General features: G+C 41.1%; 1 protein-coding gene across 8 annotated transcripts in view; it reads right to left on the minus strand.

Annotated features, from left to right (window-relative positions):
* The window catches only part of ABLIM1 (actin binding LIM protein 1), a 192,467-nt gene that overhangs the window by 49,424 nt on the left and 119,112 nt on the right, over positions 1–23,931 (minus strand). For all 8 annotated transcript variants that reach the window (XM_059852013.1, XM_059852012.1, XM_059852008.1 and 5 more), the window contains 2 exons: positions 23,534–23,627; positions 2,150–2,237 (listed from right to left, as the gene is read on the minus strand). In XM_059852013.1, the coding sequence (XP_059707996.1) occupies positions 2,150–2,237; positions 23,534–23,627 (182 nt within the window). The remainder of the gene's footprint in view (positions 1–2,149; positions 2,238–23,533; positions 23,628–23,931) is intronic.

Genomic DNA, 23,931 nt, shown 5'->3' on the forward strand with positions numbered 1-23,931 from the left:
CTAGCATTATTCCAACCATCCTTAACATAGAAGGCCCCAAGACAGAGAGCTGGTTTGTCCATGTTCTCCTTTTGCAGTTTCCCAACATTTCTAATACAAATTCCTACCACAATCCTGCCAGGCTTCTCTATTATACAAAGCAATACCAAGACAGTGCTTTCATATCCTAGGGAGAGTACAATTACAAGTGAGATGGAAGCCACTTTTTTTGTGTGTTTTATCAACAACATGAATTTTGTTCTAGCTTTATTGTTGTGGTGCTGTATTTCTGTTTCAGAGAAATGCTTGGAATGCTGTTATTCTGCACCCTGGGGGCAGTGATTTGGATGGAGTCAGGATATGCATTTCAGCTGAGAGCTTTGCTCAGGAAAGGCTTTTAGGTCCTCACACTTCCAAGCAGGCTGAATTCAGCAAGGAAAGCTTTGGCAGCACAGTCTGCAGCACACTCAGCAATTACAGTATTTGGCCAGAAAACAGCCTGTGAACAATAAAACACTGCAATTCGAGGTGCTTCTCCCCTGAGACAGCCTGAGCACCAGGAACATTGATTCATAACCACAGAAAGAGAGGTACACTAAGAAGAGAACAGCAGATCAAGCTGCTGCCAGGTTTCTCTCCTCTTTCCTTTCCTATCACCTGAACTTGTCCAGGACAAACTCCAGCCTAGTTTAAGTAAAAGTGATACCTTCTGTCTTATTTTGATCTGCAGAAATTTACACCAAAGCCTGCTCAGTTAACCCAAAGTCCCACTCTCTGCCAGACTGGTGCAAATGGCACTAGCTGGAGATGGTTGTTATTAATTAATGACAGCAAAGGATGATCTGATGCTCATTTTGAACTCTGCCTGTACTTTACCACACCATCATGTGAGGAAATTAAGATTTGCCAGATGCTGTAAGAGCTGCTTTCAAGTTAGTTTTTCCAATTTGCCATCAGAAAGCAGCACCTCCCACCCAGCCCTCTTCCAGCCTCTCCTTGCTCCTGCCAAGCAGAGCAGCTTCACCATTTCACATCCTGTTCTGGGCACAGCTGGAGTAAGATGACTGAGGTATAAGGTCAGGGAGAGATGAGAGAGAAGGACTGCAAGGAAGGACAAACTACAAAATAAAACAAGTTAGCTTCAAAGGAATGCCTCAACAATATTATCTTATTTTGGAACTCCTCCAGAAAGAAGCTCTCCTCAGGATTTCAAGAAATGGCTGTGACAACACTTTCATATTTCTTTCACTGTTCTTCTACATTCCTTTCAAGTACATCAGATTTTCTAACCTAAGTGCAATATAAAAAATCCCAACATGTATCTGCCTTTTTCACTTTTATTTCTGGCTTATATAAATGGGTATTATACATCCTTCTACCAACAGTAATACTAGAGCAAGTAATAAAAAAAAATTAATAGTGAGTATACCACCCTCTCAGAGAGTGGGATTCATATCAAGGATACTTTTCAATCAAAGAAAAGAGAATATTCTTTTTTATGTGAAAAGATCATGAAGAAGCTTGACAATAACTGGGAGTGTGAGACTCTTAACAAGAAAGGGGAGATGAAAATAAACAGAGAAGAAAGAGGTGGCTCTAGAAAGATATAAAAATAAAGCACATGGGAATAAAAAGAGAGATGTGACCAGATAAAAGGGAAGTAGGCAAGGGTAGCAAATAGAATTAAGAACTGGAGGAGAGACTCTGTCAATGTGCATGAGGAATGAGGTCTACATGGTTCAAAACAAATTAACTGCAGCTTCTGGAAGATTTTCTCTTGCTTTTTACAGTTTGAAGTGTAGTCCAGAATAGCACAGCAACTGATCAGCAGAAATCAGGGGAAATCCCTTCACTTGGTCTGGTATCTCATCCACCATTCTGGGGCTAAACCATCCATGAGATATCAAACTCAGAGGCAGCCTAATAAATTTCATTTTTTAGTAAGCACAGGCTGCCTCAGCAAGGGTGCAGAGTCCCTGCAAAGCCACAGTCATGGCCACCTAATAGACCAGAAGGGGACCAAGTGAAAAAGATGAGAACACTACTGAGGACAGGATGGCTATAGTCCTCCTTGGACATATTACATGGGGATGGTTTATAAATTCCTGAGGTCTGTGACAGAAAAATCACAATGTCTGATTTTCTTCTTTTGGAATGGAGATATTCTTACCTTGCAGATACATTTCTTCTCCTTCTGTGAACATTTGGTTGCATCTGCTGCATCGTGCACAGCTTGGATGATAATGCTTGTCACCTGCCTAAACAAAAACAAAAAAGGAGCATGAGGGACAAATGCCTTGAACTGCTTTCTGAGCACTCATCATTTTCTGGCTGACCACTGCCCTTTTTCTTCTAGTTCACCTGTTTTGCTACAACCCTGCCCTCATGATGTGACAAGAGCACTGAGAGTGTGAGCTGTGCCACGCTGCTTCAGCCCTGAGGTCTGTCCTGTCCTCAGCAGAGGCCAGCAGTGGCTGCTTGGGGAGAAGTCTCCAAGAGAAAAGGCAGCACAGCACAGCCCTTCCTCTCCACTCCTTCCCATTCAAGCAATCAGTGTCCTCCTGGCCAGGAGCTACATCACAAGGTACCTGTTCTCCATGATTTGACAAACACTTTTTAAATCACCTAACAGTCCAAGGCAAGGAATGTCACACTGCAGTTCATTTGTGTGAACCTGCTGCCTCCTCGTTTTGCCAACAGTGAGTTTTCAACCATTTCACTCCTTGGCTTTCTTCCCTGCACTGCTGCCATGGCTATTAGTAAGGAAAGCTTTCTAGAGCCACTTCTGGGACCATTAATTTAATTCCCAGATCCTCCACTTCAGAAGCTGCACCAGCACAGACAGCCTGAGCTGAATCTGAACTACTGCTGTAAAGGTCCTAAATACCCCAGATCCTGTCACCCAAATCCAAATCCACTGAGTCATTCAGTCTCTTAAATACATTGATACCATTAATAGGTAAAGCTGATCAGATTTCAGGCCTATAAGGACAGGAAAAATCAAGGCATAAATATTAATGTGATTTCTTCTCTTGAGGAGATCAAAGCAATCAATACATTAGCTTCCTCCTCTCATAAACTAAGCACAAAATGTCCACATCAGGCTTTTAAATAGAAAAATTATTAATGCTAGAAAATGACCCCTCATAGTGACAAGTAAAGAATTCTAAAAATCTTTGAATTTGTGTCTGGCTTTCCAAACAAATTAACCTCAAGTCTTTCTTCACAAATATTGCCCATCCACTGAGATGATATAAACACAAAATAACTGTTTACTCCATATCTGACTTCTAAAATGTCATCAAAACCATCTCCTACCTCATTGTACTTAAGATCATTACATTACTAAATCCAACCTTTCATTTTGTCTATTGAGAAGAATAAAAACATATTTTTGGTTCACATATGACATTCATTACACAGGCTTTTTATTTAAATATATATATATATATATATATATATATATATTAGATGATGAAGTACATGGATTAAAGTACCTGACAGCTACCAGAAAATCAGCTCTACTACTCAGCTCTTCTACAGCTAAAGCTGTACCATTCAATTTTAATGATTGAATATTAATTGAATGATATGAATGAGTAAAAATTTAAAATATAAAAATATAGATTTAAATATTAAACAATATTTTAAATATCTTAATATAAAATATTAATATTTTAATATAAAAATAAGTATAAATGAACAATAATTTTTAATAATTCCCATCCAGGAACTTCAGCAATCCAAGGCCAGAGAAGAGGACTCAGTGTGCTGTTAGTTTAGTTATACATTTCCCTGTTCAGTTGCAAAAAGCCTCCACTTCTCTTAATCAGATCCTGCATTTACTGTTGATTCTTGCACTTCAGGGCCAAAATCCACCAAACAGAAAATAATGGGATTTAGGTGTTCTTAGTAAAGCAGATTTAGAGCTATCAGGCAAAACAGGGTCTCTATTAAAAGGGAAAATGAGAAGTCACTACAAAATTTGCTTACTCAAGGAAGCAAAGTTAATGAGGGAGAAAACACAGAACTGATGTTTGACTTGCAGCAACAAAGCTAATATTGAACTGAGAGAGAAAACACAGTTCATGCTCATTCTCTGTCATTTTCATTACTGGCTGCCTTCATCTCTGATGACTCTCCCTAGCAATTATTTAACCTCTGAGGTGTCCCACTAGTTTCATTCAAGACTGGAATTTATAGGATAAAGAATTCATCACATTATTATGCGTAGACCTGTGGCCTCTCTGAAGTTTTGTTTTCCTGGGGAAACTTCTGATCAGCTACTGTCAAGGGAATATGGTTCAAACCATGTACACCTGCCTCTTCCCCACAGCCAGAGGGATCAATTTCGAGTTTATCAGGTCTCTCCCTGAGACTGAAACACTGGCTCAGTTTTAGCCTGGTGTGAGTGGTGATGAATGAACACCACGCCCCAGATAACACAACCCTGCCAGTCCAAGTGAGAACACGCCCTGCACTGGAGAGGTTTTGGGGCAGTGACATACCAGAGCAGCTGCACTTGTTGTTGTTAAACACTTCCAAAACAGTTTCATGAGTTTTCTGCCTCTGAAATGTTTCTGCAGCTCATGAGTGGGATCCTTCCTACAGCAGATATTTGCTGGAGAACATTCTGAATCTCAGCTAATTCAGGACTTACCTTGCTGTGCCTGACTTGCTGTGATCATCTGGGAAAATGGATGCTAAAAACCAGTCATTTATAACGTATTAGGACAGACTTTTGCATCTAAAAGTCAATGAAATATTCACACTTTCCAGACATCTGCTTTTGCCCTTTCATTCAGTGTGTTCAGTGTGCAGCTTCCTGGGATCTCAAGCTACTGTGCTGTGCATTATAAGGTTTGCACCTCAATCCTCCTGGCAGGACCAGGAAACACTGATTAAGTGCTCATTTGCCCCAAACATTCTTCAGTCAAGGTGAGAGAGGGTTAAAGGCTCTGTCTTCTCCCTCTGCTGAGCTCTCCTTGCCCCTTCTCAAGTTCACATCCAGAAATCCTCTGCAGTTCTCTGTGCTATGCAGACACTGGGACCTGATCCATCATACTGCTTTTGGTCCCTCCTGAATTATTTCACTTTGATTGAGTCATCAGGACTATCCAAACCATCAAGAACGAACTGTGACCCATATCTTAGAGGACTGTCCCTCAAATAAGATGGAGTAAGCTAAATTAATTGCTGTAAATGCCTTGGTCTGATTAGCTAGAAGTGCTATAAGCAACCAAAATGATATTTACATTTTTACTTCAGGTTGTTAAATAGAATTGAATGAATTGACCGCAATTTATTGTCAAATGAAATATTAAACCTGTGTGTTGCTGTCACTGCCTATAAAGTCTCTGTTAATCATGAGACACTTGCATGTGCCCTAAAAGCAAAGAGTATCAGTTTTCAATTTATGACAACATACAACCTCTTTTGACTTGCCTATTTATCTTCTACCCACATTGATAAATGTGAAACAAGTTCTTGAATAAAATTCCATTTAAACACAGCAGACAGAAAAAATTAAATTCAAAAGAGTATAAGTATGTTCTCATTTATCAAATACTTCCAGAGCCCTAGAATTTCAGGGTGAAGAAACAGTGACCAAAGGAATTCTACAAGCATAATTATAAAATGCAGATAAATGGAGGCTAAATTTGAGGAGCTTTCTATGGCTCTGCAAATCTCACTGATCAGTGACTGATCAAAGATGTGAGTTTTAGTTATTTTCTACATACTACACTTATATACACTGTCCACAATATGCACATTATATGCATTCTCAAGAATGAAATAGATACAACATTATTTTAGATAGTATTAAGGATTTATTTATTCTGGTAATTTCCACACTTAAACTGGAATCAAGTCTGTATCAACACTGACCTTAGTTTCCCAGTCTACAAAGCAGGTTAAACTACATTTAATGTCCTACATAAAATACTTCAGAGAAACACTACCACGGAAAACCATTTCAGAAATGTATTCTTCATAACCAGGGTAAAAAAACCCTCATGTAATCACATCTCTAATGCTTGTGAAGGACAGTTGAAGGCTCAGTGACCAGAATTCATGGATGATGGACTACACAGAGGAGCTGGATGTGTTTATTCTGCAGAGGACATGTCCCAGGTATCATGAGCAAAAGTACAAACTCGATTATGCATTATAACAATACCAAGACCTGTAATAACACTTGACAATGAGAAACCACATTTTTCAGGCCAGGTTTTTCATAGATCACTTTTTCAGACTCAGAAGCTACATTTCCAGCCTTTGCCCAGCATGCTATTCTCCCAAATAACTTCAGCTTGGACGTTACAAATCCAAATGTGGACTGCTTGCAGAGACCTTTGAAGGCTCCCTCTAAGGGGTGGGGGAGTGACCCTGCACAGCTGTCCTGAGTGACAGAGGTGGCAAAACTGGGTTATACACTGTGTGCACCCAGCTCAGACACCTCTACCAGTCTAAAATGTAGACTAAAGGGTAGGGAGGTGCTTGAAGCACCAGTTGAACACCCCTCTGTGAGCTCCTGTACAACCCTGTCACCCTGCTGATGCTCCAGCCTGCTCACAACACACACGCTGCTCATTTGCCTTCACTAGATAAACTCTGCTTGTCTGGGGACCTCCTGAAGACAAAAATGTACTGTCACTCCTAGCTGTCAGGGAAAGCAGTGGTGGGTATTGCAAGAATTATTCCAACCCAGGAGCTGCAAATACACCTGCAGACCAGCTGACACAACCTGTCCCAAAAATCCAGCTGAAGAAGTCCCTGCACTGAGCTCACGAACAGCGTTAACCCCAGCACTTCAGAAGCCCAGGGCTGTATTTTCTGAGTCCAACCCCTCTGCCCCCACTTCCCACAAGACTAACTTTTATTCTCTGAGTGCTTGTAAAGCTCTAGGCTGATTAAATAAATGTTTTCCTCTTTGGTGAACGTGAGAGCTTAAGATTTCCTATTACTCATGCCTTCAGCTCTGTCCTTCCTTCCAGAACAACAGTGAACAAGAGCCAGAGAGAACAATAACAAGAATCACACTAGGAGAGCTCACATGCCAGTGGGTCTGGTAGAGGAAGAACTAATTACCAACAGACATGTTCTGCTGGCCAAAGGACACAATTAAGTGCATATTTGTTGTGTTACATTTGCACAGCTGCACTCCTTCACTCTCCTTTCAGAGATAACTCAGCAGTCACTGACAGAGAGCTATTAAACGTGTAGAAAGCTTTTCTTTTCTCTTTAAATACTATCAAAACTATACGTGGTTGAAAGAGTATCTGAGAGTCTGAGAGTAAAAGCACTTCCCTTTTTCCTTTCTTTAGTTTTTATGAACAGTTATTATGGGCCCATTTGAGAGACAAATCAATATCTATTCCTGCCATGACTCTTAGGAGAATGACTTGATTTTTTAACTCTCCTAAGGACTTTGTAGTAGCACAAAGAATAATTCAGACTCATCTTTTAAACCCCTTAAGCAATGTCATTAATTGTAAAACAGGAACTGTGGCAGTAGCCTACCATTTTCCACTGAAGCTTTATTTTAATTACTTGCAGAGGTCACAGAACCTTCAACCCTGTTTGATGTTTTGTGTAACATCAAATTCCATTGTTTCCTTCTCTGCAGGCTTCTGTGATCTCACGAGTGGCTGGAATAGCATAAACACTATGAAGACCAAAATTTGCCTCTAATAACATCCTGACCCAAACTGTCCACTCATTTTCCCAGGCTCTTATCTGTTGAGCAAGTCACTACAAATATCTGTGCTCAGAAAAATAAAAAAAAAAAAAGTGCAGTTTCTTTGCTTCCAAAGGATTTCAGAATCTACCATAAGTTTCTTTATCACTACCAATGGAAGGAATGTGTAAATTTTTTTTTTTTTTTAATTTGTCTAATATGCATCTTTAAAATTTGGACCTTCTAAAGCTGTTTTTTACATGCCTGTCACAACACCTCAATAGAAGCAGCTCTCAGCAGAGCCTCTGCCTCTGTTCCACTTGCAGGAGGATGGAGCAGCAGGAAGCAGAACTCACACTGGCAGTTCCCAAGCTGGTGGAGCTGCAACAGACAGGACTGGGGAAAAGTGGGAAATGGAGCGTGAGGCTGTGACTGTAAATCTGAATGACAACAGGAATGGAAGAGACATGGGAGACCCTCTGAGCCCACCACTGATTGCTGGGCTGCCTTGGGGGAGACAAAACCCCAGCTGCCCTGCTGGTATGAACACTTGCACTGTTAATCATGGCCAGTGTCTGATTTTATACAAAAAATACTTCCCAGCATTACAACAGTGACTGACAATGTCATGCTAGTATATCCCTTAATGGATGGACTGCAATCCACTTTGTAACTTATTAAGGTTAATTCTATCCACACACAATAGTGTCATACCCATCAGCTGCTGCTGACAGCAGTGCAATTATTCACTGCATGGAATACAGTTTTCCTTATAGCAGAGATGTGAGTAATCACTCAGGCTAAATCCCCAGCTGTGAAACTGCTCCACTGGCATGAAGAAACAGCCCTTGGGGCAGCTGAACACCAACTGCACTTGCTTTAGTAAGATCCTAGAAATTACTTGTGTTTGCACAGTCAGCTCTTTGAGTTCTTGCTTTCCTGCAACACCCAAAGTTGAGCAAGCTGCACACACAGGTGAGATGTTGAGCTGTCACTTGTGGTCTTTATGGAGCTCTTCATTCTGGCTTTACAGGGCAAATCCACCTATTGCTACAGACAGGAGCAAAGCTGAGAATTCATGCTACTTACACAGTTAACAGCAGGTCAGTACGGAGAAGGGAATTCCACTCAACTAAGAAAGGGGCCCAGAGTGGCTGGCTAGAATCTTGTGGGCAGTACCAAGGAGAAAAGCAACAGCACACACAGCTTTACTGCCCACTGCCAGGACTGCAGCATCATCTCTGTCAGGATCTTCTGTTAGATTTATGCACAAGAAACCTAATCCCACCAACTGAATCCATAGCTCATCAGAAGCAATCCAGAAAAAATACATGCACTGTATTTTATATTTTGTTAAGTTTCATTTGTATCTAATTATAATACAAATCTGTGAATTCACTACCTTCATTACCCCTGTTTTAGGTGCATATGAAGGCAAAATCCAGCACCCACCATTTAATTTTCTTTTAAACTCCATTTAAAGATTATTTTAAGATAAAGATTATTTTATGATAAAGATTATGCAAAGATTACCTTTTTTAAATTCTGAACTCCTCAGCAGCAAGTATCTGACACAAATCCCTTCTCAATTTCTCAACAATGCTGGAACAGCTCCAGTTTATAAGTACAGGTGTGGGCTTTCTATGTCTTCTGTAATCTTAAGGCTTCACAAAGCATTAGATAAGTAAATATTCCTTTCTCTTGTATGCATTTTGTCCAGCTTGATTTTTGACATGAAAAGATACTTCAGACACTGAAGGACCTGCTTCCAGCCACATTCATATTGGGTTTGGAATTAGAATTAACCAGCAGAGTTACTTCACAGGAACTCCACCATAGTGGAGTTAACCAGTTTGTAATTAGAATTAACCAGCCAAGCTACTTTACAGTAACTCCAGCATAGTGCCAAGGCCTTTCCAAACAGCCTAGTGCTGGAATAACTGTAATTTTGACTCCAGCAGCCAGAAAAAGCCCTGTGCTGAGTGCAGGAGTGCAGTGCAGGTGTGCTGAGCTGTAGTGAGTGCCCCGTGGCTGCAGCAGGGTGTGAAAGCCATTCCAGCCCCATCTCCAGGCTGCTGGGAGCAGAGCAAAGCCCTGGGCTCGGTTCAGTGCCGAGTGACAGCCCTGTGGCACAAGTGAAGGGACAGCAGGGAGCCCTGGGAACGGGCTTTGGGATGGACACACACAACATCCAACTTTCCACAACACCAGGAATCTCCTGCTTCCCAAATCCTCCTCGGGCTCTCTCATTAGGGGATGACAGAGCCACTGAGTTAGCTGGAATATGGAATTGAGGAGGGAGACACCACCCTGTTTATCCTTTTAACTCTGCACATTGAGTGATTGTTGGTCCCTCAACCCCTTCCTCTGGCTGGACCTCAAATAACAGAGCCTGATGTTTGTGCATTAGCAGGTCACATCCACTGCAGCTGCACTTGCAGTGCTGCAACAATAGCTCCAAAATGAAAGTAACTTGAACAGGAAAGAACTTCCTCAGTCAGTAGAAATACAGCTGACTCCAACCTGCTGAAATTTAGCTAGGAAGTCAGTAACAAACCTCCTCTGTATCTTAAAAAAACCTCAACATTTATTATTTATTATTGTTTCATAAATCAGAAAGTTTTGTACCTGACAGCAGGTAACAAATACTGGACCTCATCCTAATATAAAATCTTTTTAGCATTTTCAAAAATTAGCATGTATCTCCAAAGATGATTTGATTGCATGTGTGGACAAACAGAAATAGAGAGCAGTGTTAGATATGTATAGATAATTATACATGCATGTGGCATTTGGAAGGAAAATACATATTCCTAGATCTTAAAGTAACCATGAAAGGAAAACCAAAGAATTTTTGAGATGTTCTGCTGCAGGTCCCAATCATAAGAACTGAGATAATAGTAACTAAAGAGAAAAAAAAAGGCACTGACTAAGTAATTAAATTAGAAATAAAAGTAACTAATTGGAAAGATAAATTTACCGAAGAAATAACTAGGAACACTATGTTTAAAGACAATTAAAATCTTTATTACAGTACAATGTGAAAAAAGCAGATCAGGCAGAATTCCTTTGTCAGCTGTAGATGAAAGATGATGAAAAATGACATAGAAAAGGCAGGAGTATTCAGGATGTGTATCTTTAGGGTCTGTACTTGACAATGCCAGTTTCCCATTTGATAGTGTTTATCAAGCAAGATTTTTTCTTTTTTTTAACAGTGTTTTTAATGAACCAAGATTTACAAATTATTCAAGACCTGAATAATTTGCACTCAAAGAGGCTTAAGGAAAGTGCAGCAAGGCATTGCTCAGACAGATGGCTCTGATAGCAGGGGAGGCTCTGCTGAGCCAGATACCTCAGAGATTACTTCCTTCAACTCACAGCATGAGGTACCACTGGCCAAGGCAAGAACACAAAACCTCCCCTGGTAAAGCTGCTGGTGACTCACAGGCAGTGCTTGTTTAAGCCATCTCAACCAACCAAGTGTGTTCTAACAGACTGATATAAAATATCTGCAAACCAAGAAGGCAAGGCCCTGTGAGACTGAGCCATGGTCTGGGCAACAGCAAGTGACAGAGGAGTTGGGGAACATCATTAAAATCTCCCAGGAAAGGCTGTCACAGAGTACCTGAAAGGTACTCTTCTGCTCTTCTGATCATTTAATGTATACAAAGAATATAAAGGAAAAGCAGAAAAAATTGTATAGCACTGGTGGCTGTGTCCACGTGGATCTGCAGAAGGGAATTCAGGGATGCAGAACCATCAACACAAGGTCAGCCTTCAGCTGTGGTCCTGAAGGACTCAGAGTCAAATCATTACTCAGATAAAGGCTTCAGAGGGGACCAGATCACAATCACAGGAGATGAAAAGGTGAGAAAGGATGGAATAGCAGGAAAGAGCAGGAGCTTTTCAATCCCACTGAAAACTCTGTGGCATCAAAAAGCTGGAATTAGACAAATTTAACCTCAAAACAAGGTGAAGTTTCTAAAAAGCAAAGGTAATTGAAGCAGCGTGAGGGAAAATTTTTGGCCTTGCAATTGTTCTGCAGTTTTCATGACGGGGTAATTTCCCACAGGATGAGCTTTCATTTGATTTCTAGGGAAAAGCTCTGATTTTGTAAAGAGAAGGTCAAGCAAGACGACTTTAGCAGTGCTTCTGACCTTAAAATCCATTCCAGTGGGCATTTCATAGAGAGAAGATTTTACAAATGCACCAGGCAGCTCTTAGGGAGCACAGGTCACCCTGGAAAGATTTCCAAGAGAGTTAAATCAGTTCACTGAGACCTGTCTTGGCTAAACAGCAAAATCCCTTGCAGCCAGAAGGCAGCTTTGGCTGATCTGACTTGTGGCCCACTGAGACAGTTCAAGTGCAGGAGAAGTTCTGGGGTTGGGTGAGCTGCATCAGCCCCAAAACTGCTGCTGACCCTGAGAGCTCAGCTCTGTGGCAGGGCCCCGTGCCCTGGGAAGGCTGGGAGAACAGCTCCAGGAAAAACTCATGTTAAACTGTTCAGAGGGCAAGTGCAAACCACCTTCTGACTGGTGAAGAAAGGGAGAGCTCGGGAGTTTAAGCAACTCCCCCAGGACCAAAATTAATGCTTCCAGCAGAGCCAGGCAGAGGAAAATTCTCAGAAAACCACCTGGGACAGCACTAGACCTAAGTACCTGCAGCCAATTTTTTTGTTCATCTCCCACAGAATGCCTTTCCAGCTGTCTGTCAGAAGGCTGATTCAGGAACCATGCAAGCTTTGGCATGTGGTTCAGCAGAGCCTGGGCTCCATTCTGATATCTGCATTCACTGCACAGGGAGTGTCCCAAAAACAACAGAGAAACAAGAGTTGCAAGGGCCAAAGGAGGGGAGTAATGCATGAGGTCAGACTCAGTACATCCACAGAAAACAACCAGAGAATATAAAACAAAAGTAGCCTGTAAGAAACAAAGCAACATGCAATTTATGGCAGTTTGTACCACAGAGACTGATGGATTGTTCTGACAGGGAAGCTTCTTGTGTGGGAATTAAGCAGGGAATATTTTTTTCTGTTAGCAACTAGAGCCTGCTCTTGTAGGAAACTGATCCTATTGCAACCAGTCTGATCTGATAATGCTTTAAAAAGTCTAAAGAATGGGGTTTTAACCTTGATTAACTGCAATGCTACCTACTACCTTTGGAAATTTCTTACAGCAAGAGGTCACAACAAATAACTGATGACAACCTAGCGAAAGGACAAATTTAATTCTAATATTTTTCTTCAGTCACTCCACAAGCATCCATATCAGTGATGAGCCTGTATTTGACTACATCCAGACACTTCTCAGGAATCCTTGATTTGTAATTCTGGCCAAAGTGTTAATGTTACACTAAAATTAAAATGGAAATAAGAAAGGACATCAGAGTAACCAGTGGATAGTTAGTGCAGAGAAATAGTTGACTCTTTTTCAAAAAGGATAACTCTGAATAAATGTCAGACCACCAACATGTACTGTGCTAGAAGCAGAGCCTTTTCTTTTTGGCAGAAGTCCTTTTTTTTTCTATTTGTCAGTCTTCTAATTGCTGATATACATGATTCCCAATTACAGCTGCAAAACTATACAAGTACATTTTTGAATCCTTGCTGGCAGGAATATCCAGAGTATGCACACTGGAGCCAAGACACAGCAGGGATTCTATTCCCTATCTTGTTTACTTCAGCTTCATATAAAAATAAAGATTTCTATTTACCAGAGAAAAACTAGTGCCACAAATTACTGTAGTGATGACCAGGAAAGAGTGATGGACATAAAGCAGAAAGGGATATCTAACAACATTTGATCTTCAACTGACGGCAGCATCTCCATGATTTTGCCTCAACAGCAGCAGTTCAAAGATGAAGGTGAGGTAAATCTGCTTAAAGTATCTTACTGCCTCAGTTTTTGCTGTCTTCACTCCTAGGAAAAAAATTTCCAGCCAAGATGCAATGCTTTAGAGAACTCTAAGCAAAAGCAAATCCATCTTTACGCATAAGAAATCTCTCTCTCCAAATCTTACATGTAAAAGTCAATTTCTTAATATTTTCACTTATGCTCAAAGGATTTATGAGAGTTATTTCCTTGACCTCTGCAAGCCACAAAAAAACCCCCAACTAGTTTCACAGACAGTTTAAATGCTAGAGTCTCTGCATTGCTGGTGATGAAAAGATGCATCTCTTACTGTGTGCTATTTTCCCTCTTAAAAAGAAAAAGGCTCTTTATAAATGTCACATATCCCAGATATCTATCCAAAGAGTTTTTAAACCTGTATGATCATCTAATGTAGCACAGGCTGCATATAATTATAATCTACCCATCCTGTACTTCAGGTGATCATTTCAAACATTTGATCACCCATAAAACACTCCCATTTCTCCATCTGTAAAACCACCTGCTCAAGAAAGACAAGTGTTAGTGCTGTGGACTTCAAAGTCCTTATAGATTCCAAACATATCTTTTGGGTTAGTATTTGTTTTAACTGTTTCCCCCCCCCCAGGAGAACACCTTGACAAAGCAGACAAAAGAGAGAGGTGGCTGAGTCCTCATGAAGTGAGTGCTGAGCACAATACCAGGATGGAGCCTCCTACAAGCAGGTGACAGCTACAGACTTGCCCCAACAGGCTCTTCTCCACTTCTCAGATTTCAAACACGTTATTGCTGCATTCTTCCCAACAATTATTTTTTATGGGAGGTAGGTATAGGTTCTACCCTTGTCTTCTAGAAGTCAGTTGTAAATTTTTCACTGATAGGAAGGCTTAAATCAGGAATTATAAATGAAACATCAGAATCCTGCAAAAAATACTTTACCACTTAATCCATTTTTCATTGTGATTTCAGTCCAAAAAGTAACTGAAATAATTTCACATTGCTGCAGAGTGCACAGCCACGTTCCCCTGGCACCACATCCCAGCTGCCAGTGGGGCTGGGACACTGGAGGAACTTCTGCTTCAGTCTGAACACTTTGGTGCAGGGATCATGATTTGTTTTATATCTCTGGTGGGTGATTTTGGCAGGCAGGACCAGCACAATGCAAAGGTTTAAAAGATGGACAGAAGAAGCAATGGGGGCCACAAAACAAAAATAGAGTATGATGTTTTCCCTGAAGGGGTCTGCTCCCAAAGAACAAGATGTGTTCTGCAGTACAACCAAGCAACTGAATTCTTAGTACAGGCACCTAACAGAAATGAAACACTCTTCCAGGTAAGCTGCTCTTCTGCTAAAAGCTGCCTTGTGTTCTGTGCACCTCTAAGACATGAAACAGCTCCTTATTTTGTCTGTTCCATGTTACTGGAATACCTGCAGTCACAAAGGCTCTTGGTGGTGGCAAGAAACTTTGTGCTCATATGAATGCCTCTACTGAAATGTCATTTTAAAGAATTTTGATCAGTCTGCTTAAGTTTTTTAGTAATATTTAGTACAAGAAACACACTAGAGAATATTTAAGTAAAACAACAAGGTAGACACTAAAGATGCTTTGCCAGGATATATAGATCCTAATCAGCAACACTGTACTCACAAAAGCAATTTATAAAGATAAGCCATAATTTTATAAGCACCTGAGAGATTTCACAAATCCCTTTGTGGCAATAAGGAAGCTTTAATTGGTTATTTTTTCAAATTACTTGTTACAACCTGCTCTTATTATTCACCATCTTTACATCCTCTTAACATTCCTCCCCTTCCTATTGATGTTCAAATTGACTGAAGGATGGTTTCCAAACCACTGCTGGGAAGTTAATGCCTTGTGATTATGCTGCCATGGCAACTGAACTTCTGTTAGGGCTCTGTCAACTTCAGACACTTATAAATCAAGTCCTCCCCAACTAGAGATACCCCTCCTGCCACATTCAGTCTTTTGATGGGAGGGGGAACTGCTAAAACCCTGTTAGAAAGATTTTTACATCAAGTAATTGATATAATTTTTCTGCAGGCATATTTATTCTAGATTTTTTATCTTGTGCCTGGTGTGGTGTTCTCAGTAATTACAGCAGAGTATTTATTTTTCATCAGGAAAGGGTAGTCTAAATTAAGTTAAATGTATGCTACTCTCCAGCTACATAGGCAACCTGTTTGAACCATTTACCCATATTCTGAGTTATTAATAAAGTTTTCATTTCCCTGCTTTTATCCAAACAAACCCCACATTAAAAAAAAAAATCAGCATTCCACATTAACTGATAAAACACATTTCTCAGCAAAAACACAGGGAAAGTAGAAACAAATGCTAATCTTATTTCTATGCAAAAAAAAATCTCCAAAGTGATCGAAAGAGCCAAGAAACTCTATCAAGAATTATTTAAGGTAGAGAATGGCATTGTTCCTCCAGGCACAGCAATCAGTTGCAATCAGAAACAGCCCAAGCTCTGTGCCATTCTCCTCTCTTCCTGGCAGTTTAAAAACATGTGTGGCTGCACTCTCTTTATCTAAACCACACAATTATGCACAGCCTTTAAAACAAAACCCCTTCTGGTGCACAGCAACAAAAGTGCCAGTGCCCACTGTGACCCCCCTGGCATGTCCTGCAGCCCCATCCCAAAGGTGACCCCCTGGCAAGCCCTGCAGCCCCATCCCAAAGGTGACCCCCTGGCAAGCCCTGCAGCCCCATCCCAAAGCTGCGCCCTCCCAGGACAGCCCCGGCCCTTCCCAGCTCAGCCCTGCTCGCACGGCGAGGGCTTTGTTTACCTTCTCACAGGGCTTTTTCAGTCCAGCTCCATTTCCTCCTCAGCTCCGCTGCGGCTCAGGCAGGAGCAGAGCTGCTGGTTCTGCTCAGCCTGGAGCTGCACCCAGCCCGGAGCCTTACTCCTCCTCCTCTTCCTCCTCCTCCTCCTCCTGCTGCTGCACACACCCACCAAAGCCAGCACATCACCCTCCCTGCACATCAAACCCACCGGGCTGCAGCTCGGCCATCCCACTCTGGGAAAGGAAAAGGAAAGGGAAAAAAGGGAAAGGAAAAGGAAAAGGAAAAGGAAAAGGAAAAGGAAAAGGAAAAGGAAAAGGAAAAGGAAAAGGAAAAGGAAAAGGAAAAGGAAAAGGAAAAGGAAAAGGAAAAGGAAAAGGAAAAGGAAAAGGAAAAGGAAAAGGAAAAGCACAGTGGGCCAGGCAGGGGCAGGACCATTCCTCACCACTCCTGTGTGTCACTGTTTGATGGCCACACAATTCACATTTTTCCCTTGGGGAGAGGCATCTGCTGACTATGAACTCGGCACTCTCCTCCTCTGGAAGTTATTAAATATTACTTCCACAGCTTCTGAAGAATTTATACAGAATTTATACAGCCTCCTGGGTGTTGGTCTAGTTCTGTTACAAACACTGAGATTGTATTCTAGCCCAGTTCAGACTGATGCAGCCCGAGTACCTGAATCCCTTGACCCTGTTTGCACATTTTGGAGTGGGATCATGCTCCAGGCACACTCTAGGAACACTGGGTGAGTTTTCAATGGCTTCTGTGCTCTGACCCTGTCTGACCTCTCCCAGGTATTTTCCACAATCAAAAAGATCCTGTGCTCTGCTGTACACCTGACTAAGAGGGCAAATGACCCCAGCATGTGCTTCTGCTTTTGTCAGCATTTACCTGGGGTGTTCAAGCAAATGGTCATGTTTTCTCCTTTGTTCTAAAGGCAGCAAAATTAAACACAAACAAAGCAAATCACAGAACAAATAAATCACACACTGAACTCTACTGCTGCCTCTCCTATGCTCTGTGGCCTTTTCCTCTGGATTATTTTGGTGTGTGTAGATGACAGCAGTGACTGGGAGATACTGGTTGAGAGCAAAGTCTCTCCCAAGCCTGTAAGACAGCTAAAGCAGAAGATACCTAATGCTATGAAAACAAAATGGTAGTGCATTCTTCAGGGATATTATTTTTCCACAACTTTAATTCACCACCAAACCTGTTTGGATCCATCCTATCATCAATCTCTGTTTGGTTCATCAATTGCTTCATTTATAAAAGTGTTTGAACTTTTACTTCACATCAACCTGTATTACCAGTACAGGTTCCAGTAAATTAAATATTTTTTGATACTTCCTGCATTATTGTTATGAAAACAGCCTTGCTAAATACTTTCTTTGGCAGAAGAACATATGCTACTTTTTCATTTAACATTCCTGAACAGAATTGAAATAAATCTCAGTTTAAGAGATTCTCTATGTGGCTCCTCAGTCTAGAAAGTGTTCTAAGAACACAGGACCAGATCCATGACCATACTGAAGTACCTAAAAAAACTTTGTCCATGGATCTCTGCAGAGAAGGGTGATGTTTTCACAGGAGCTATGAGCCTAAGTCTCCTTAGAACAGATTCCTAAAGATGCATTCTGCTGGGTGTCACTGAAAGTCAATCAGCTGAAGCATCTGAATGCTAATGCTCACGTGAGCAGAGCTGCTGACATGGGTGAGTGTTTGCAGGAGGCAACACTTCAACAACATAGACAGCATTGTTCAAATAATTCATTTACTGTTCATATGGGAACCAGCAAGGTTGTTCTGTAATGACATTTATTTGTTTATTTATTTAGTATTTAGAACAGACTCATTCTTGCATAAAGAATCAGCAGAAACCTCTATGACTCCCTCACAGCACAGGTTTCTAAATCTAGCTCTGAAAACAACATCTGAAAAAACTTACAGGCTCTTCTGGGTCACATTCTTTGCCTCTTAAATCCAGATACAATTTTCTTAGACAAATGTAGCAGCTTTCACAGGTTGGTTGTTTTTCCCCTCCCATAATTAGTGTTATTTCCTTCTAACTTCAGAAGTCAAGGTGTGTCAGAATTGACATATTTCAGAATTGGTTCCAGCACAGATGAGACATCTTAAAATTCTGGCAATTTAAGTAACAGTATTTACAAGGAGTAAACTTCATTCATGTTAAGTACCACATCTTAAATTACTGCTCCTCTTTAAAATCAGGAGCAGCTCAGCATAAATTACAATATCACAAACATATTTAGAACTTGACCTGACCTTGCAGATTGAAATCAAGGGAACCTTCTGGTGGCCTGGACTCTTTTCAGGTCCATCTGTGAAAATGGCATTGTGCCACTGCTTTCAAGGTGGGGTGCAAGATTCAACAGTGTACTGGAAGCAAACCCAGGGCAGGCAGCAGCCCCTTGAGCAGGAACCAGAGCTATGCACAGCCAGGAGAAATCACACAATAGCCTTTATTTTATTTTCCCCCCCCCAATTAATATTAAGCAAAAAGCCTTATAAAAATAAATGTGTGGAGTAGCAAGATGGTTAAGGCAATTGAGAGCAGATATGTTCATATCAGTTACAGGTGGAAAAGGTGAAAACTGTAAAAACTTGATCTTGTTCTCGGTCCTTTCTTACAATTCCATGCAAAATATCCACCTTTTTCTGCCCTCATGTCTTCTTTTGCAGAGCTAAGAGAATACTGCTTAGAAGTGTTGTAAGACATTTCAGATAAGCAAAGATGGAATACATGGATGATCCACCATTCTCTGAAGTCAGCTGGAAACTTCTCAACGATTAAACATATTTAGAATTAAGCCCTGGAGTAGCAGTTATACTGTGTATGAAAAAAACATTAGCCAGAATCATTTAGGTCAACATCTTTCAAAGGGCCAAGTTGACTCAGATTTGTGGAGTTGCACAGAAATTTTCAGGTTTAGGATTAGACAGGCATCTTTCAAGAGGGAAGCTCTGAAAACCATTGCTCAGTGGGAAGTCTGTGTAGAACTCCTCACTCTCACTGTGCTGTTACTGCCTGCTAAAAATGTTTTTTACAAGAGTTAATGGGAAAAGAGTAATTTTTCATAACTGAAGATTCCTTTCTGCTAGAGAAATCCAAGGAAGAGCACGGATCTCTGTTGCCTTGACAACATTTCCTGAAACACTGAAGCATTAAAGTATTCATTATGCTCAAGAAAGTTGCAATATCTATTTCATATTGGACATTTACCACATTTATTGTGTTGGCATGCACTCATCTATCATCTGTGAGTATTTGTCACAGAAAGCAATGTGCCAAATAATACATCAGAAATATCTGAGCCTGACTTAAATGCACATGGTATTTTTCCTGCACATTTCCATGGCTACTGAAAGTTGTTACATCTATGACCTAGGAAAAAAGAGCATCCTTTCATGATTTGTGGATATTAGCAAAGTAAGTCCTGTCTTTCTCCTAATGCATTTCCTAACTGAGCAAAGGGATCACCTCCAGAGAGTGGCTGGAAGGAGTCTGCCCCTGAGTCTCAGTCTGAACCCAAACCTTGGCTTTTCTCATGGGTTTTGTTGAGGGTGCTCCAGCAGCAGAGCTGCTTCTGAGATGAAGGCTCTTAGGACCACATGAGGAGTGGCTGTCTCTCTTGCTGGCTGTTCATTGTAGGGGACTGAAAAATCTGACTTTCTCAGAGGTGCTATAGCCATACTGAGGGACAAAACAAGCTGGAGTTGCAAGTCTGAAATGTTGCAAAGAATCTCAACTTCTCTTTAAATAAAAATAAATAAATAAGTGAAAAAGGTTTTTACAGGTAAAATAGACAGCACCAGCCTCTGTGACCCCAAAGCTAACTTTCATGCTTTCATCTCCCTTCAGTTTTTCTACAGATTGCCCTGGATGTAATAAGAATAAGCAGAAAATAAAGCAGCACCAAAAGGGTTTGCTGCTAATCACTTCTGATCCATTAGAGGGAAGTGTTTATACACAATGTACCATGTAATTCCCTTCAACCACTTCTAACAGTTTCTTTGGATGAAGATGATGAGATAGCATACTCTGCTTCTCACATAATGAATTATTTTATTGACAAATAAAATGAAATGTACTGATCACTATCTTTACTACAGGACATTTGCTACAATCATTTTTATTAACAAAGGCAAAATATGAAGTGCTTTGGGTTTTTTTCTGACTGCATGTCAGTGGGCATAATTTGGGCTGGGCAGACATGACCTCTACCTAGACAATTCCTGTAAGGGTGCTACTTCACACCAAAAATATGGTTTCCTTCTCAAGGGGGAAACAGCAGAACAAGAGACAACCCACATGACAGAAATCATCAAAAATACCCAAATTTCCCAAAGAAACATTGCCAAAGAAAACGAAGAGGGAAGACAGTAATCCTCCTGTGAGGATCTCAAGCTTCACCAAAATTAAAACTTCAGGTGAACGGAAAGGTTGTGGGTGATTTCCAGCACAGGATGAGGAGACTGTTAATTGTCCTGCCCCAAACAGGTCTGGAGCCCTCTCTGAGCTGTGACTTCCTGGTCTGTGAATTATCTCCTGTGGCTGCTTCCGATCTCAGCTCCATCATTAGCAGAGGATTGATGTCATGCTCTGACCCCATCCTTCAGATGACCTCTGCTGCCCACGGGGACACACACACGTGCTGGCACATGATTTTCTCATGCTAGCTTTTGACTTATGAGTTCCTTGAGTCATATTTCAAGGCAGTATTTAGTACTGCCCCCTTGGAACTATGCATGTCTGACAGGGGGAGCCACGAAACAAGCCCACAGGTGTGATAAACTGCTCTGATTGTTGAACAGCAGCTGCTCACCTCTATCTTCCAAACTTTGCCAGCACCACTTAAAAGACACAGAGTGTCTGAATGTCTGTCCTGCACCTGCATTCCCAGATGATACTTGGGGAACTTTAATCCAAGCTGCTAATGCACACTGCAGTTCAGTTAAGCCAGTGTCTGAATGGCCTCCCTGCCTACACAATATTAATTTTTTTGGTGAAATTTTTTTATGATTTGGCCAGCCAACACCTTACAGACAGCAGTCAGAGCAGCACAACTTCTACAGGCCACCGAGGAGTTTGGTGTTATGTGCTAAGAACCACTGCTGCCCTCTGCTGCAGTATTTTGGGTTGTGTCTCTGATAACCAGTGAGCCACAAATATTCAAGTAAAATTTCTAGGTTTAACCAGAACTTAGCAGGCTTAATGTTTCCATTACTGACAAGATCATTCAAAAGCTGTTTCTAATTCATCAGAAAAGTCTGATGCTGCAAGGGCCAGGTTAAATAGAAAAAAAATTTAACTTTTTTATCTGATTTTGACTCTCAGAAGAGGGACACCCTTGTAAGAGTTTGGACGTGCTTCCTTTCTGCAGCAAATGCTGTCTCATCTTTTGATTAAAAAAATAGCCATAGAGGAATAAGAACTATGAAGTGAGAAACTCACCTTGGGGCCAAAATAAGCACCAAGGTTCTGGGATACATCCCTGAATGTTAGCTTAAATTATGAATGTTATGAATGTTATGTTAGCATAAATTATGAATGAATGTTAGCTTAAATTATGATGGACAGCCAAGTTCCAGTCAATTGAACTAATCTTTCCTTAGTCTCACTTTATCCAGTTCTGATGGGATCCAGCTCACAACCCCTCAAACAGTTAGGTTTCTTCCTCACTGATGCTAGGAAGAGTAACAAGTGCAACCTTGCTATATTCACAGCTACTTCACAAAATGCTCCAGACAGAAATAGTTCATTTCTTCCCAGCCCTCCAGAGACTCCAATAACCCTCTCTTTTGTCATTTTCATCTGAATAGGTTGCATTGCTTATAGCTGAGAGCAACTGTCATGTACACCTAAAACAGTTTTAGAATTATGTTTCCCAATCTCACAAATCCCATTACTTCTCTCCTGCAGAGCCTCCTGCACAGCATTGCAACGCCAGTGTCTCCAGTACACAATGCTAAATTGTAAAAACTCATCAGCAGACAGCAATAGATAAGCAGATGGTGGCAGGCCAGAAGAAGAAAGCCAGAGACACAGCCTTCCTACTCAGGGGAAAACCCAGGCTGCTGTCAGTAATTATCTGTGCAGGTCTCCAAAGGAATCAGACCCACATTTCAAAGGAGGCAGGCTGAGAGTCTGGCTAATGAAAGAACTGTGCATCCTTCCAAATGCTCAGGGTGCCCCCAGCAGCTCTGAGTCCCTCATGGTGACGGGTTCATATTCTGAGTGCTGAACCAGAGAAACCTGCACAAGTAAAGCCACAACACCATCTTATGTCAAACCTGAAACTTCTCACAATAGGGCTGACACAGTCTTACGTGTGTAGTAGATGGGACACAAAGAAGGGAACCTGTAACACACTTTCACTTGCTACTTCCAGCTGCTTTTATTTTTTGTGACACTTTCAAGTATATTTTCAGTTTTTTGCTCAAAAAAACAGCTCCTGACCTGAGCTCAGGGCTTAGGTTCTTTCCACTGAGCACTTTCCTCCAGGGACAAGAGCTAAGTTTTGTTTCTCATATCTCAGTGGCAAGGAAGGTCCTCTGAATTTTGGCCTTAAACAATTCAGTCGTGACACAGAGGAATCCAAGCACAGTTCAAGGATTCCAGCTCAAAGGGGACTTAGCAGAGCCATGACAGATGGAGGTTGGTGCTGACATCTCTAAAAAGATTTGACTGGTTTCAATGAGAACACTGAGGACTCCAAATGAGAGTCAGCAAAGGAGATTATTCAGATGGTTTCTGCCTTCTCATTTCTGAACGCATCATTTACCTCTCCAGCACACTTCTCCCTCTCACCTTCTCAGCATCATTCAGATCATGTGTAAATCTCATGTGGTAAGTTCTGACAAACTTATGGTTGCCAAAAGTGATTCCAGTACTTAAATTACTTCTGTAAATATATTAAATCTGACAGAATAAGCAGTGCAATGTGCTTTGCAGATCACTATGAAGAGAGAAAAACAGATCCACAGAAACTCTGTATCACACACTTTTCCTGATGACTGCAAAACTAAAGCACTGAAAATAATTATGAGAATCAGCAACTTTGTTCTAGAATCAGCAGGAAGCCTTTCTGTGAGAATTTTTGTATTCTCTGCAGTTAAGTGAGGACATAATGGGTGGCTCAGTTCTTCATGAACTCTAGTTCACAAAACACCTACCTCTAGGACTTTCCCAGTAATGAACTGGTGACATGCTTCACACTTGACTCCAAAAAGAACTTGGTAGTCCTTTTCACAGTAAGGAGCACCATCTCTGAAAAAGAAAATTCACAAATTACAAACCAGTTCTTATTAAACAGGTTACAGCCTGATTAACCCTTTCATTTGTCTTCAGTTTGGAACTCCTACACTCAGACCCAGGTAAATGGGGAGAGTTCAAGGCAAACACTTTGTAGCACAAGAAACAAAAATAACATTCTCACTAATGCCTCTCAGAATTGTTCCTTAAATTTCCATCCAGAGAAGGCATCCAGGACAAACTACTGAAGTAATCCTCCTTCTTTAGAGCAGACTCTACACCTACAGGTGGTGCAGCTCCAGGGAATCAGTGTAACTGT

This window comes from Haemorhous mexicanus, chromosome 7, assembly GCF_027477595.1.
Source record: "Haemorhous mexicanus isolate bHaeMex1 chromosome 7, bHaeMex1.pri, whole genome shotgun sequence".
NCBI classification, from domain to species: Eukaryota; Metazoa; Chordata; class Aves; order Passeriformes; family Fringillidae; genus Haemorhous; species Haemorhous mexicanus.